This window comes from Mustelus asterias, chromosome 6, assembly GCF_964213995.1.
Source record: "Mustelus asterias chromosome 6, sMusAst1.hap1.1, whole genome shotgun sequence".
Lineage (NCBI taxonomy): Eukaryota > Metazoa > Chordata > Chondrichthyes > Carcharhiniformes > Triakidae > Mustelus > Mustelus asterias.
In genome coordinates, this window is record NC_135806.1 from 74226088 (window position 1) to 74238722 (window position 12635).

The window sequence follows — 12635 nt, forward strand, 5'->3', positions numbered from 1 at the left end:
ACAGTGGTCAGCTGATCTACCCCACCATGAACTAACAAATTCTGGAGAGGGAGTAGAAAAGCACAATGTAGAAATCTAAAGTATTGATTTTCAGGTTAGTAAGTTACTTTTAAAGGCTGATTCTGTGTTTACTTATGCAGGTGGGGTGGCTTCATATGGTGTACTTTTACTGATAGCTGTAGAGATCAATCCTTCTGATCCTATATTTACTTATACAGCACACATAATGAAGCAAACAGTCACATATTCCATCCAATTCACTGAATACAGCTAGAATATGTTACCATCAGCAAAATACTGTAATGCTATATTCAATTATTAAACCAGCTTGGGGTGAGTTTAACATTAAGAGTTCATATTTAATTGCCATGCATGCATGGTGACTGAGAGTTAACTGCCAAGCATTGTTTGAAACTTAAACCAGGCAGCTTGACTCTGGTTGGTCAAGGCATTTCCCTGAGGAATGAACCAGCGAATTAGCACTTACTTTGTTTAGCTGAAACAGGTGCAGCATGTACACATGTTCTTTCTGTCTGCAAAGAACAGGGTCCTGTGTCTTAACGTATGCAGCAGGGCTCCCAAGCTTGTCAGCGTTCATCAAACAGAGGTGGTTTTGTTGACGGAGTCACAACCACAGGGATGGAAGATAGTTGCATACCCAAGGAATTTCTGTACAGTGAAGTAGCCACAGCCAGACAACCAATAGGATCCCCCACAGCTCCACTTCAAGGATTCTTGCAAGTGTGACATGAAGGCCATAAACATTGATTATCACACCTGGGAGTCACCAGCTGAGGACAGAGGAAAATGGTGGCACCTGCTGTGGGTTGATATGCATCACCAAGATGACAATTGGCTACCGTGGATTGGCAACAGACAGCAATGCAAAAAAAAACACAATGACACCTGGCAGTTTCATGTGTGGTACTTGTGGCAGAACCTACCTCTGAGGGATTGGACTCTTCAGCCATCAGCAAAGGTGCACCATAGGACACACATTGTCTGAAATAGATCGCTTGCTTTATATCCACCATCTTCTATAGATGGAAGGATGACAGCGGTGACTGGAAGACCAAGGAATGTCTGATCGTCACCTGCCATAAAATTGCTCTGCACTCTCTTCCAACTCGAAATGCATGTAAAGAGGACCAGTTCCATTTAATTGATGCCTGTTTAAAATACCCCAAGATGGAAACTACAAGATGGAATCTTCCCTGTCAACAGGGTCAGGTTACAAAATGAGACCGGAGGAATTTCTGAAAAAGATGCATCTGGCCATAGCCCAATGCATTCAGACCTCCAGGTGATGTTCCCACAGGCAGCTCTGCACCTGTTGAAGCCATCCACCAGTAGTGGGTCACCAATCTGCAATAAAGGAGAGCCCATTTGTGGGGTAATTGGGAATGAGCTACCCAGTTGTAGGTGCAGCCCACCTCTCCACTACCAGCTCACCCCCCAGCTACCCAGCTACCCACCACCACCACTCCCTCCCTCCCCCCCCCAACCGCCCCCCCCCACCTCCGCTTCAAACCTGGCAGGTACTTGTGTAACCCTCAGTAATCAATGGACAACAACTGCCACCAGCCATCCTACGGAAGGGTTTCTCCTCCAGAGAAATGACCTGACAACTTTGGCCACCATTAATCAAGGTAGAGGTGCCCTTGCAGTCCCCTTCTGCAGAGGCAGTGCCCACTTCTGTTGATAGGACTGCCCTCCTTCCAAAGATGTATGCCTCTGATTCGGCCTGTAGCCTCAAGGACTTAAACATCACCCTTACTTGAATGTTGGACCCGAATGAGGCCTCTAAATGGACCACCACCAAGAAGATTTCCCAGCCAGGCATCCTTACAGGCAGAGTAGTGTTGGGACCAGGAAGCTCCCAGCTTATGTTTATAGCTTAAGGGTAGGAAATTCTGCCCACAGTGAGTGTCCTTTGCATCATTATGCTCCATTTCTTGAAAACCAGACTAGGTTGAAACTAATCCCGTTGCATTTTTATAGTGTTAGCTATTTGTTTTAAAAAATGTCCTGGTCACAATTTTAGAAGTTGCCATAAACCATTATGACTTCTAAAGCAGATGCACCCACTTCAGTAATTGTAATTTCTGTTTCATGGGCGAGGGTTTATTTCGTAAAGTTGCAATTAGTTTCTTTTTTTCTTCTACTTCATCCTTCAGCTTGGCCATATCTTCTTCCGTAATGATTTCTTCTTCTTCAGATTCTTCTTCCGAACTAGAAACCAAAAGAAAACTATTTACCAACGCTATATAGCTTTCCCCTACAAAGAAAACTATCACCAATGTGAGTTTCGGAAACAGTTAACAACCATACAGCAGGAATCAGAAACCGGGTCCTATTTAAGTCTAATTAGTCTTTCTTGCTATCACAACCTTAATTTATTTTTAAAACCCAATAATTAACCACTTACGGGTTTCAATTGGCAATGAGACTGGAAGGTGGACCATGGATCTTCCTGCAAGTACTTAATTCAAACGGAGGTAGAAAACGCCCTTCCCGCCTCCAAGCTCACAACCAGTGAGCACACTAGATTTTGTCTATCCATCCTGACCACTGTAAGTAGTCATTCTAATCTCATGTCAACCCTATTCCCTCATCACATTATCTCTCTTTCCTTCAACCACCTATCAAACTGACTTTAGTACTGTGATGTATATAAGTTAAATAAAAATGAAAAGTAATGAAACGAGTGGTTAAAATAAAGAAATCTTGTAGATGCATGGTGTAGGGTATCATAAGTTATGAATCATATTTATTGTACTGATTTTTTTTTCTTTTCTCTTCAGCAATTGACTGCTAGGTTCCTAGTTACTCAGCCATGAGTCAATTATTTGAAAGGGAATGCTGCATTCCAACATAACAAGTCTGTGATTTTCCCCTCAAATGGTGTCTCCCATTTTACTTAGATACAAAATGATGTACTTCGCTTCAACACAGGAATGCTATTTTCTTTGCTGGAACCATACAATGAAGAATTATGAAGGACTAGAGTTAGAGTAAGTTCTTCAATGTTGAAAGAAAGGTTGAAAATTAACATCTGCCTTACAATCTCTATCCTGATAATATCTAGTATCAAAGGTAAAAGGGCCAAAGGTCTGAAGAAATTTATATCATTGTAGCAGTAGAAAGTCAGGTTCTAACAATTCTGTCTTGAAAATATTCTCTCTTATCAAAATCAATGTATGATGGACTGAATTGTTTAGTTGGTTAGAACTCTGCCTTTCCACCCCGAAAGGTCAGTTTTAATACCCAGACAGGGTGAAAATACTACTCTTTGTATCAAATATAAGAATTCTGAGCAAATATATTTAAATGCAGATTTAGAAAGTTGGAAGGATAGAAACCTAAGGGAGGGAAATTCATTAAGGACCTTTTTCATCATGGTGCTGGCAATGTATGATCACCCAGTGGCCATTCCCATTGAGCTTGACAGCACCCAAACATCATGCTATCTCCTCATCTGAATAATTTCAGTTTGCAGCCCACTGCAGAACCTACAGCTGATGAACTGCATGCTGGCTTCTGCAAGGAAAGGTCAGGCAGCTTGTTGGCTGCTACCTGCCTTTGCCACTCATTCTTTGCAGGCAGCTCCCACCTCCTGGTAATGCTTGGCATTAATTGTGCATTTACATTTCACAATTGTGTCATATGAGTGACACAGCTGCAGCCCAGGGTTCAAACCCGAAGGTTATCTGGGTATCTAGTTTCCACCCTGAATTGAAAATTGGTTATATTTGCTGGCCCCTTATGAGTTCAGGCTTGCAGCGAGTTGCCAGACAAAGAATATAAAAACATAAAACATGCACAGGCAAGCTTACTGCACAGCGGAATCTGCCATGATGAATTACAGCTGAATGTAATTCTACGTAGGCTGACCTTGGAAATTGCCATACTTTTTGATCTGGCAGGCATGACATTCATTTCACCTGAATATCACTCTTGCCACCCATGAACCAGAGCATTTTGACTCACATCTCAAGGGCGAAACAATTAAGTTTTAAATGTTCAAAAGTTTAAGAGAAAAGTTGCTTACCTGTGAAGTTACTCAGCCTGCTGCCAACAGCTGTCACACTTAGGGCTGGAATCAGGAAATTTAGAAATTGCACCGCATGCGCTGAGAAAACTGCAAACAGTTTCTCCATACGCAAAGATTACAACTTGTTTTAATGAATTGGACAAAATGATGTGAACCTGGCCTAATTCAGATTCCTTCAAATCAATTGGAACTCTTTTTGAATCAGAATTAATAAAATCTTTTACAGCCTCACTCAACCCGAGACCGAAAAATCCCACCTGAGGTCAATGGACATTCCCATTGTGCACCCCTCGCCCGCTCCAATTCGGTGCTGGGTGGGGTGGTAGAATTCCGGCGTATATCTTTAAGTAAATTGTAGAGTCTTCATTTTTAAATTCAGTCAATGAAATTGAGTGAGGCCACCTTGTGATACTAGTTTGAAAAGCCATAACCAATCAAAAGTTGAGATTGTTTCCAATTAAAGGATAAAACATTAGATTGCCTATTTCCAACAGCAATTAGGACCATGCCATGAAGTGAAGAATTACATGCATTAGGTTCGTTCTCAAATGGGCATTTGTTTACAATGTAATACTGAAAGCAATGCCTCATTTGTTGATGCAAACTAATGAAATATCTCTTGAAGCAGTATCTTCATCCATCTGCTTTTGAGATTTAAGTATTAGTCTATTTGCTAAAGATATTAAAATTACCAGTGCACCTGAGCAACAACTGCACCATAATATTCACTAATATAAAAAGAAGTAACTAAGAGTACAAAATGTTTTAGCATTACCGTTCAATAAAATGAGGCTTGCAAATACTGTTTTATCAGGGTTAGGAGTATACTTTAATTAAAGTTGTACAACAATTGATTTATTTATATTTCTGTTGTTCCTACTTGCACGATATTTGCTTTCTATAATGTATTCATCATTAAATGAAAAGTGGCAAACTGTCAAGTAAATCATTCTTTGATCTTTGCCAACTCCTACCTGTAACTAAAAATGAGGTCATGGAGAAAATTCAGTAAAACAACCAAACTGGTCTCAATTTTAAATCTGAAATGGGGGTTAATTAAAAAACATCTCTGCAGTCTGAACTTCAAACACCTGTAAAACAGCAAAATGTCAGTTTTTTGCAAACATTACAAATCAGTTATGCAAACATGAATATACAAATTCCTCACTTATTAAGTCATTCTCAATTTTGCATTCGGTCAGTTCCAAATTTAAGAAAAATTAGGCATACCTTGAACTACCTTTCTTTTTATTGCCTCTGTCTTTATTGCCATCCTTTTTATCTTTCTTATCCTTTTTCTTGCCCCTTTTCTTGTTATCATCCTCTTCACTCTCACTGTCCACTTGCTTTTTGCCCCTTTTTCCTTTCTTTTTCTTGTCCATTGACTCACCATCATTCTCATCATCATCAGAATCTTTCTTCTTAAATTTTACATTTCTCCTGTTCTTCCTGTTGTTAGCTTCTTCCTCTGCTTCATCTGTGTTGTTCCTATTGGTTGATTTGGCCCTATTTTTCACATTTTTCTTTCTACTTTTCACTTGTTTCTCCTCTTCCGATTCATCCGATTGCTCCTCTGATTCTTGTTCAGTCTTTCTCTTTCCATTCCTGTTCCTCTGTACTGCTTTCTTTGAGTTTTGTGGTTCCTCATCTGAGTCATCATTATCTTAATTAGATGGACAAAACTGTGTATTACATTTGAATCAGTAGTTCTAATCCCAAACACAAAATTAAATAACAACCAAGTGGGAACACTGAGATGTAAAAAAGAATTCTCTGTGACATTAAAACACATAGGGGGGAATTTTACCATTTTGAGTCTAAGTGCCGAATCCGGGCGTCAAATAGATCCGCGCCTGGAATCCTCTTTGCAACGCGCCCATACGCGTTTTGCCGTCTCCGGCCCGATCCGCGCTGTGGGCGGGGCTTAGCGCTGGCGGGCCGATCGGAGCTCTGAACTGCGCATGCGCAGTTTGAAACAAGTCTGACAGAGCGCACCCGGGCGCGAAAGAAAGAAAAAACAGAAAGCGGAGAGAGCAGCTCTCTGACGATCCTCCTCTGATGTGGAGATGCCGGCGTTGGACTGGGGTAAACACAGTAAGAAGTTTAACAACACCAGGTTAAAGTCCAACAGGTTTATTTGGTAGCAAAAGCCACACAAGCTTTCGGAGACCCAAGCCCCTTCTTCAGGTGAGTGGGAATTCTGTTCACATACAGGGCATATAAAGACACAAACTCAATTTACATGAATAATAGTTGGAATGCGAATACTTACAGCTAATCAAGTCTTTAAGATACAAACAATGTGAGTGGAGAGAGCATCAAGACAGGCTAAAGAGATGTGTATTGTCTCCAGACAGGACAGCCAGTGAAACTCTGCAGGTTCAGGCAAGCTGTGGGGATTACAAATAGTGTGACATGAACCCAATATCCCGGTTGAGGCCATCCTCATGTGTGCGGAACTTGGCTATCAGTTTCTGCTCAGCGACTCTGCGCCGTCGTGTGTCGTGAAGGCTGCCTTGGAGAACGCTTACCCGAATATCAGATATTCGGGTAAGCGTTCTCCAAGGCGGCCTTCACGACACACGACAGCGCAGAGTCGCTGAGCAGAAACTGATAGCCAAGTTCCGCACACATGAGGATAGCCTCAACTGGGATATTGGGTTCATGTCACACTATTTGTTATCCCCACAGCTTGCCTGAACCTGCAGAGTCTCACTGGCTGTCCTGTCTGGAGACAATACACATCTCTTTAGCCTGTCTTGATGCTCTCTCCACTCACATTGTTTGTATCTTAAAGACTTGATTAGCTGTAAGTATTCGCATTCCAACCATTATTCATGTAAATTGAGTTTGTGTCTTTATATGCCCTGTTTGTGAACAGAATTCCCACTCACCTGAAGAAGGGGCTTGGGCCTCCGAAAGCTTGTGTGGCTTTTGCTACCAAATAAACCTGTTGGACTTTAACCTGGTGTTGTTAAACTTCTTACTGTGATCATCCTCTGGTTGTGGGGGGAGGGGGGGGGAGGAGGAGGCGGGGTGGGGGGGGAGGAGGAGGCGGGGTGGGGTGGGGCGGGGCGGGAGCCAGATCATCCTCTGGTCGGGGTGGGGGGGGTGGTGTGGGAGGCGAGGGAGTGTGACCGATCATCCCCTGGGGGGGAGGAGAGGGGGTGTGACGTATCATCCTCTGGTCGGGGGGGTTCCGCTGCCTGTCTGTGGCCGATCCCTCCTGCTGGAGTGGACGTGCGGCCATGCCATCCCACAAAACCTTCAGGATGAAGCGATTCCTCGCTAAGAAGCTGAAGCAGAACCGGCCGCTTCCACAGTGGATCCGCATGAAAACCGGCTACAAGATCAGTACAAGTCCAAGAGGAGACACTGGAGAAGGACCAAGCTGGGCCTGTAAAGGGATACACCATCACTGGTACACTACCAGCCACAGATTACTCTTCCCTGCAGGGGCAAGAGAGCGGGAGAGATGGCTGTGGCTGGTTTTCGGGCGCGAGGTTTCGGTAAAATCAGGCCCATAATGTAGAAACCTACAGTATAAAGGCAATTTTCCTGACATCAGATGAATTATTTACCACTATCTCACTATTTCCAATGATTCTGATTGTCCAGATGCTGTTAAAGACCCTATCATCCCATTTAAAGGTCAAGGAACCATACAGTTTCTATTGCCCTTCCACTTCTTCCAGAGAGCAGAAATAGAAGGGAATTTTAAATGGGAAAACTAGTGTGTCAGATCTGAAACTGGGGGTGGAAGGCTTGACAGCTCTTCATCAAGTAGCAGATGGCAACACAAAAAACAAAATGACTAAATATTATTTTTCCAGGATCTGACGAAAAATAACACTTATAATTTTGCCATCTAATTATTACCTTTTTTGCAATGGGCAGCACGGTGGCACAATGGTTAGCATTGCTGCCTCACAGCTCCAGAGACCCAGGTTTGATTCCTGCCTTGGGTGACTATCTGTATGGGGTTTACACATTCTCCCTGTGTCTCCATGGGTTTCTTCTGGGTGCTCCGGTTTCCTCCCACACTCTAAAGATGTGCGGGTTAGGTTGATTGGCCATGCTACATTGCCCCTTAGTGTCAGGGGCAAGGTGGGGTTGTGAGGATGGGGCCTGGGTCAGTGCAGACTCAATGGGCCAAATTGCCTCCTTCTGCAACTGTGGGGATTCTATGACTCTATGCAATGTATCGAAACAAATAGGACCAACCTTTTTGATGAATGACAGCAGATAATGGGCACTGCAGTGGTCAGAAATTCAGCTATACAAGATACATACATATCTTACTAGTTTCTCTGATTAATATGACATAATCGGGGACAGAATCTAGAAATTTATATCCTGTTCCTTACAAGGCACTTTACTATGCTTATATTTCCTAGTAAATCTACATTTGTACAGTGTCTGTATCCTTATATATTGTATGGTAAAGAAAATGCATGTATACGTGAAAATATCTCACCTGTTTCTTCATCCTGTTCCTCATCATCACCTTCATCATTATCCACCTCAATGCTCACTGTTGAAAAATAAATACCATGTCAATATTATTCTGTAATCCTGGTTCTTCAACTTCAGTCTGTGACTCCTTTTAATTAACTTCAAGTTTTCAGTACAACAATTTGAGGGCAGGAGGAGACTAACTGGTTCATCACACAACCACGATGTCTGGAGCACCATGATTTACAACATGTTCCACTCAGCAGCAGTTGTGTGAATTCCTGAAAGAGGCAAACAGCATACAGAAAAATTTCCTGGAGAAAAAAAATAGAAAATTTCTCATTGATTCCACTAGGTGTTCAAAACTAATTCAGGGCTCCAAATTAACCATTATTTTTATCACTGTTTTTTATTCTTTAATTGGATGTGAGTGTCACTGGCAAGGCGGGAACTGGACAAAACAAATCAGCAAAGCTAGCTGATATGTTGAGTTCATAGAGTGTGTTCGGGACAGTTTCTTAGCACAACAGATTCTGGAACCAACCAGGGAACAAGCTATTTTAGACCTGGTAATGTGAATGAAACAGGTTTAATTAATGACTTCATAATAAGATCCTTGAGGTAAGAGTGATCCCATGGATAGAGCTGTGAAGAAGGCCTATAGTGTGTTAGCTTTTATTAACAGGGGTTGGAGTTTAAGAGCTGCGGGGTTATGCTGCAACTGTACAGGACCTTGGTGAGACCACATCTGGAATATTGTGTGCAGTTCTGGTCACCTCACTATAAGAAGGATGTGGAAGCGCTGGAAAGAGTGCAGAGGAGATTTACCAGGATGCTGCCTGGTTTGGAGGGTAGGTCTTATGAGGAAAGGTTGAGGGAGCTAGGGCTGTTCTCTCTGGAGCGGAGGAGGCTGAGGGGAGACTTAATAGAGGTTTATAAAATGATGAAGGGGATAGATAGAGTGAACGTTCAAAGACTATTTCCTCGGGTGGATGGAGCTATTACAAGGGGGCATAACTATAGGGTTCGTGGTGGGAGATATAGGAAGGATATCAGAGGTAGGTTCTTTACGCAGAGAGTGGTTGGGGTGTGGAATGAACTGCCTGCAGTGATAGTGGAGTCAGACACTTTAGGAACATTTAAGTGGTTATTGGATATGCACATGGAGCACACCAGGATGATAGGGAGTGGGATAGCTTGATCTTAGTTTCAGATAAAGCTCGGCACAACATCGTGGGCCGAAGGGTCTGTTCTGTGCTGTACTGTTCTATGTTCTATAACATGTTAGAATTTCTCATTCAGTTTGAGGGTGAAAAAGTCGGGTCTGGATCTAGCATCTTAAACTTAAATGAAAGCAATTACAATGGCATGAAGAGAGAGTTGGCTAAAATGGTTTGAAATGGGTTAAAAGTAAGACAGTAGAGAAACAATGGCAGACACTTAAGGAGCTATTTCATAACTCTGAACAAAAATATATTCCATTGAGGAAGAAAGACTCTGTGAGAGGGTTGCAACATTCATGGCTCATCTAAGGAAGTTAAGGATGGTATCAAATTGAAAGAAAAGATGTACAATGCTGCTAAGATTAAAGGCCAATAGATTGGGAAAATTTTAGAAACCGGCAAAGGATGACTAAAACAAATAAAGAAACAAATTGGATTATGAGGGAAAACTAGCAAGAAATATAAAAACAGACAGTAAAATTTCTACAAATTTATGAAAAGGAAGAGTAGAGACAGCGAGCATTGGTCCCTTAGCGTGTGAGACTGGGGACTTCATTATGGGGAATTAGGAAATAGCAGAGAATTTAAACATTTATTTTGTACCTGTCTTCACAGTGGAAGACACAAAAAACATCCTAAGAATAATAGAAAAGTAGGGGGGGAGAGAAAGGGAAGATGAACTTGTAAAAACCACTGGAGAAAAAGTTATTTGGTAATACAGAACTTGAGCGTTGCTGAAAAAGCAGACACCTCCTGCGAAGTACCCTGATGAGTGCAAGATGAAAAGCTTCGACATGTTTCTGTTTCCAGCAAGACAGATAAAGTACTGGGAAAACTAATGGACTCTGCAGCCGTTCTTTTAATATTCTAGGATGCTTGTAATAAAGTCCTTGCTTGCTTGAACCTCACAGACTCGAAGGTGTCTTTTGTTTAACAACAACATATTAACATGGCCCAAAGTGCACTGAGCTATCCTGGATATGAGTTCCATGCTTTATCTTCTGTCTTTTCAATATTTTCACAAAATGATACTGCCTCTTCTTATTACCAAAACGACAAGAATATTGGAGCTATGGATTTCAGACAACAGTGCTTAGTGTGTGGTCTAATGATTGTAATTGTAATAATGCAGTCAAATGTGACAACTCTTGAAATCACTTCTCTGGTTTTGATTTTCAACGATTCCTGATATACCCCACAGCACTGAAAAATAGAACTATTAATAGACATGGACCAGCAGCCTTTCACAGTCATGTTAATTGATTTGAAGTAGATGATACAAATTAAATAGCATATCAAAAATGCTAGAACATTGCATTGTAGTGTGGCTTGTCTGTGAAGCAAATTGCTGTGCCACAGCAGTTATTTTGAATCCTGTATTGGACGGAAGACTGTAGGTATATGTTAAAGAGTCATTTTAATGATAGCACATGTACCCAAAATACAAAGGTCTACTCAACAGGTATACTTTAACGTTTATCCTAATGTTCACATTACAAGTGTGCAGAAACCAAATGCAATGGTTTATTCAGATTAGGAACTTTGAACTTTGAATGGCACAAGTGCTCAGAAAACTTCATTACATAGAAATGGTGTTGAACTACAAGCCTACCAGCTGGCAGGTAAATGAACCCTTGCCAATGTAAACAATGTCAGAATAGTAATCTTCTTTAGCCTCATAAATCTTCCAGTCCCCTGCTGTTTTTTTTTAAACCCGCATAGGTTTTACCACACAATAGTGAAATTCATAGCCTTTACCCAATTATTTAATGGGGCAGACAATATTGAAAGACTCTAGAAGTAAATGCAGGCCAAATTTTGTTTTTAAAATTTCAATATATTCTGATGATTTGCAAATCCCTCACCAAGAGGTATTTACATGGGGATGCTAACCTCTATTACAGTTAGACTGATAATGGAATCTACAAATGGAAGTCAATTTGTGTTTTCTCCTGATTGTACGTACTTTTTTGTGAATATTTATATCCCTCAAGGCTAGAGTGTCATTGATGAAGAATGAAACACTGTTTTCATCTTGTTCAGGCATTTCAGTGTTAGCACTAGCCAAGTGCAAGTTAAAGCTCCCTCTACACTACGTCAATGGGTAGGACTTTCCTGGTCCCTCAGAGTTGTGCCCCAAGGCAGGGGGAAATGTTTAAATGACCATGTCAAGTCAGCAGTTTGATGTATTCCTGCCTCTGGATAATGGTGAAACTGCAAGATTACCTGCCTGGCAACAGTGGGTAGTCAGTCTACATGAATAAGTGCTCAATTATGGGCAAATTGGGGACATTCCTGGGATATTCCCACTGGTGGACAGGTTACTTGCTAAGGTCAAAGTCTGGCAGGTGCCTGGATGTGACTAGCTGGCAGCTGGCCAGACAGCTTGAAATGCCTCTTTCATTCCCTACCAGAGGCCTAGGGATCACCCTCCACAGGGATAGCCTTTCAGCTGTGGCCACATTTTAATCTATATAATTTGATACCCCTCCAGAGAGCATCACAAGATTGAGGTGCCCTTGCAGTCCCCATCTGGAACAGCAGCACTCACCTGGGGCTCCCTTCATTCCAAGGCTAAAGGACTTTTTATTGGGCTCTCAACCTCAAGAGCCCACCTGCCATCCTTTATTGACCGCTGTCCAATTTTCCATAAAATCACACCGGTGGGCACATTCCCAGCACAAGCACAGTCAGTACCCAATCAAGGTCCCAAACTGGAATTGTTTTTCTAAAGAATATAACATTCCACCCACTATTGTAATTCAACTCCCACCACAGAAAAATGTGTTATCCGGCTATTATCCATAATTCCAGAAATAAAGAGTACTTTTATGAAAGCGCACTCCTAACAAGAAGCCTCACCCATTGGGAATGTGAGCTAGGACGGCACTGTCCAGATACAG

General features: G+C 41.9%; 1 protein-coding gene across 2 annotated transcripts in view; it reads right to left on the minus strand.

Moving 5' to 3' along the window:
* The window catches only part of LOC144494935 (transmembrane channel-like protein 1), a 107421-nt gene that overhangs the window by 48790 nt on the left and 45996 nt on the right, over positions 1–12635 (minus strand). For both annotated transcript variants that reach the window (XM_078214559.1, XM_078214558.1), the window contains 3 exons: positions 8532–8588; positions 5285–5717; positions 2089–2232 (listed from right to left, as the gene is read on the minus strand). In XM_078214559.1, the coding sequence (XP_078070685.1) occupies positions 2089–2232; positions 5285–5436 (296 nt within the window). In that variant the 5' untranslated portion in view covers positions 5437–5717; positions 8532–8588. The remainder of the gene's footprint in view (positions 1–2088; positions 2233–5284; positions 5718–8531; positions 8589–12635) is intronic.